Source organism: Alosa pseudoharengus, unplaced genomic scaffold, assembly GCF_046254945.1.
Source record: "Alosa pseudoharengus isolate Yale_2024_CS ecotype anadromous, Long Island Sound unplaced genomic scaffold, YU_APseudo_1.1 YU_APseudo_1.1_scf_2, whole genome shotgun sequence".
NCBI classification, from domain to species: domain Eukaryota; kingdom Metazoa; phylum Chordata; class Actinopteri; order Clupeiformes; family Clupeidae; genus Alosa; species Alosa pseudoharengus.
The window spans coordinates 55,181,238-55,183,737 of record NW_027468663.1 but is presented as its reverse complement, the minus strand read 5'-3'; the positions used below and the strand labels follow the sequence as shown (position 1 = coordinate 55,183,737).

General features: G+C 45.0%; 1 protein-coding gene across 3 annotated transcripts in view; it reads right to left on the bottom strand.

The window, feature by feature from the left end:
* cnksr1 (connector enhancer of kinase suppressor of Ras 1) overlaps window positions 1-2,500 on the bottom strand; it is a 65,542-nt gene that overhangs the window by 56,698 nt on the left and 6,344 nt on the right. For all 3 annotated transcript variants that reach the window (XM_076295561.1, XM_076295560.1, XM_076295562.1), the window contains exon 3: window positions 955-1,157. In XM_076295561.1, the coding sequence (XP_076151676.1) occupies window positions 955-1,157 (203 nt within the window). The remainder of the gene's footprint in view (window positions 1-954; window positions 1,158-2,500) is intronic.

Below are 2,500 nucleotides of genomic sequence, written 5' to 3'. Positions count from 1 at the left end.
TATTTCCATTAATGTGAATACTAAACTGTCACCACTTAAAACATGATTCTAGATTGTGAGCATGGTAGGCTACAGTGGCCCAGAGAGATCACACAAGCAAATACGCAATCCACAAGAAAATTAAGAAAGCATCTTTTTTAATGTGTCAGAATACAGAAGATGTTGGAAATCCACACAACAAAACCCACAGCAGACACAAACGTTTACTGTGTTTTCATAAGCTGCAGCGTGTTGCAGTGTGCCATCATGAGCATGTTTAATGTGTTTTCATAAGCTGCAGTGTGCCATCATTAGCATGTTTAATGTGTTTTCATAAGCTGCAGTGTGCCATCATTAGCATGTTTAATGTGTTTTCATAAGCTGCAGTGTGCCATCATGAGCATGTTTAATGTGTTTTCATAAGCTGCAGTGCGCATGAGCATGAGCATGAGTGTTAGCACTGGTTAGCACTTCGGACCTGTAACCGGAGGTTTGCCGGTTCGAACCCCGACCAGTAGGCACGGCTGAAGTGCCCTTGAGCAAGCCACCTAACCCCTCACTGCTCCCCTAGCGCCGCTGTTGATGCAGGCAGCTCACTGCGCCGGGATTAGTGTGTGCTTCACCTCACTGTGTGTTCACTGTGTGCTGTGTGTGTTTCACTAATTCACGGATTGGGATAAATGCAAAGACCAAATTTCCCTCATGGGATCAAAAGAGTATATATACTTATACTATACTTAACATTGATGCCAAGGAGCATAGATACCACTTCTTCCATTGTGTTCCTTTAAGAGCATGCCTTCTCCCTGTTCTTTTAAGGGCATGCCTTCTCCCTGTTCCTTTAAGGGCATGCCTTCTCCCTGTTCCTTTAAGAGCATGCCTTCTCCCTGTTCTTTTAAGGGCATGCCTTCTCCCTGGGCACCACAATGACCTTTGAAACTGACCTTCCCTGAAGCCCTGTGTTTATGTGCTTACCTGTTGAGCAGGGAGAAGAGGCCCTTGGCTGTGGTGATAAGGTCCAGCACTTCCTGCAGTTCCCCCGCGGGCAGCTTGGAGGCGCTGTGGCTGTTGTAGGAGCGCAGGCTCCAGCGACTCTGGATGTTCATCTGCAGGTGGTGCGCTACGCCACGCAGCTTCTCCGTCAGGCTGCGCAGACTCTCTCCTCCCAGGCCGTAAATCTGACACACACACACACACACACACACACATACACACACTGCAGTGAGGGACAGGTAATGGTGCAGCTTATGTCATCTTTACTAAATGAGCCTGATTAAAAGAATAAAAGAACAAGCACACATTTTGGGAAATTAGGTTATTTGCTCTCTACCCCAGAGTTAGATTTGAGGATACATTTCTTCTCTGTGCATACATCAGTTAGCCCATAGCTAGTCTAGCTTACATCAGTTAGCCCATAGCTAGGCTACTGTAGCTTACATCAGGTAGTCCATAGCTAGTCTATAGGTTACATCAGTTAGCCCATAGCTAGGCTAGCTTACATCAGTTAGCCCATAGCTAGGCTATAGCTTACATCAGTTATCCCATAGTCAGTCTATGGCTTACATCAGTTAGCCCATAGCTAGGCTATAGCTTACATCAGTTAGCCCATAGCTAGGCTATAACTTACATCAGTTAGCCCATAGCTAGGCTATAGCTTACATCAGTTATCCCATAGTCAGTCTATGGCTTACATCAGTTAGCCCATAGCTAGGCTATAACTTACATCAGTTAGCCCATAGCTAGGCTATAACTTACATCAGTTAGCCCATAGCTAGGCTATAGCTTACATCAGTTAGCCCATAGTTACTCTATAGCTTACAGTTAGCCCATAGCTAGGCTATAGCTTACATCAGTTAGCCCATAGCTAATCTACGGTTAAATGGGAGCTATAGGCTTACTGGAAAGCACCAGTAGCACCACTGGAGAGTTCAAGGTTTCCCTGTCAGCTGCTTCTGTATCTTATTCTCAATAGACATGACAATGAACCCCATCAACCCACCCCTCTATAACCACCACCACCCCATTACTCCCACCCCATTTCTCCATCACCTCCACAGTGTTTGTTCTACAGAGAAAAAGATTCAAAGCAGTGACAGTCAGAGAAGGCCACATCCACTCATTCATACAGACCATGTTATAATAGCATCAGATACCGTGACCAACACAAAGAGACACATGCAAAACCACACACACACACACACACACACACACACAGACACACACAGACACACACACTCAGAGGAGCAGAGGAACAGTCACGCCGTTAAATGCAAACCTTTGAGTTTGCATGTATAATGGTCCGTTGCCATGAATCACATCTAGTACTTTAATTGTTACCCTACTAACTTGCTTGAAGGGAGTGGAACAAAACAAACAAAAGAAACACAAACTCAAAACTCAATCCCCACTGCACACACACAAACACATACACACACACATACACACAAACACACACACACACGCACTTTGATTAGTAGGTAACCCTTCTGCACTCTCATTCTCCAGTAGTACTGATTATTAC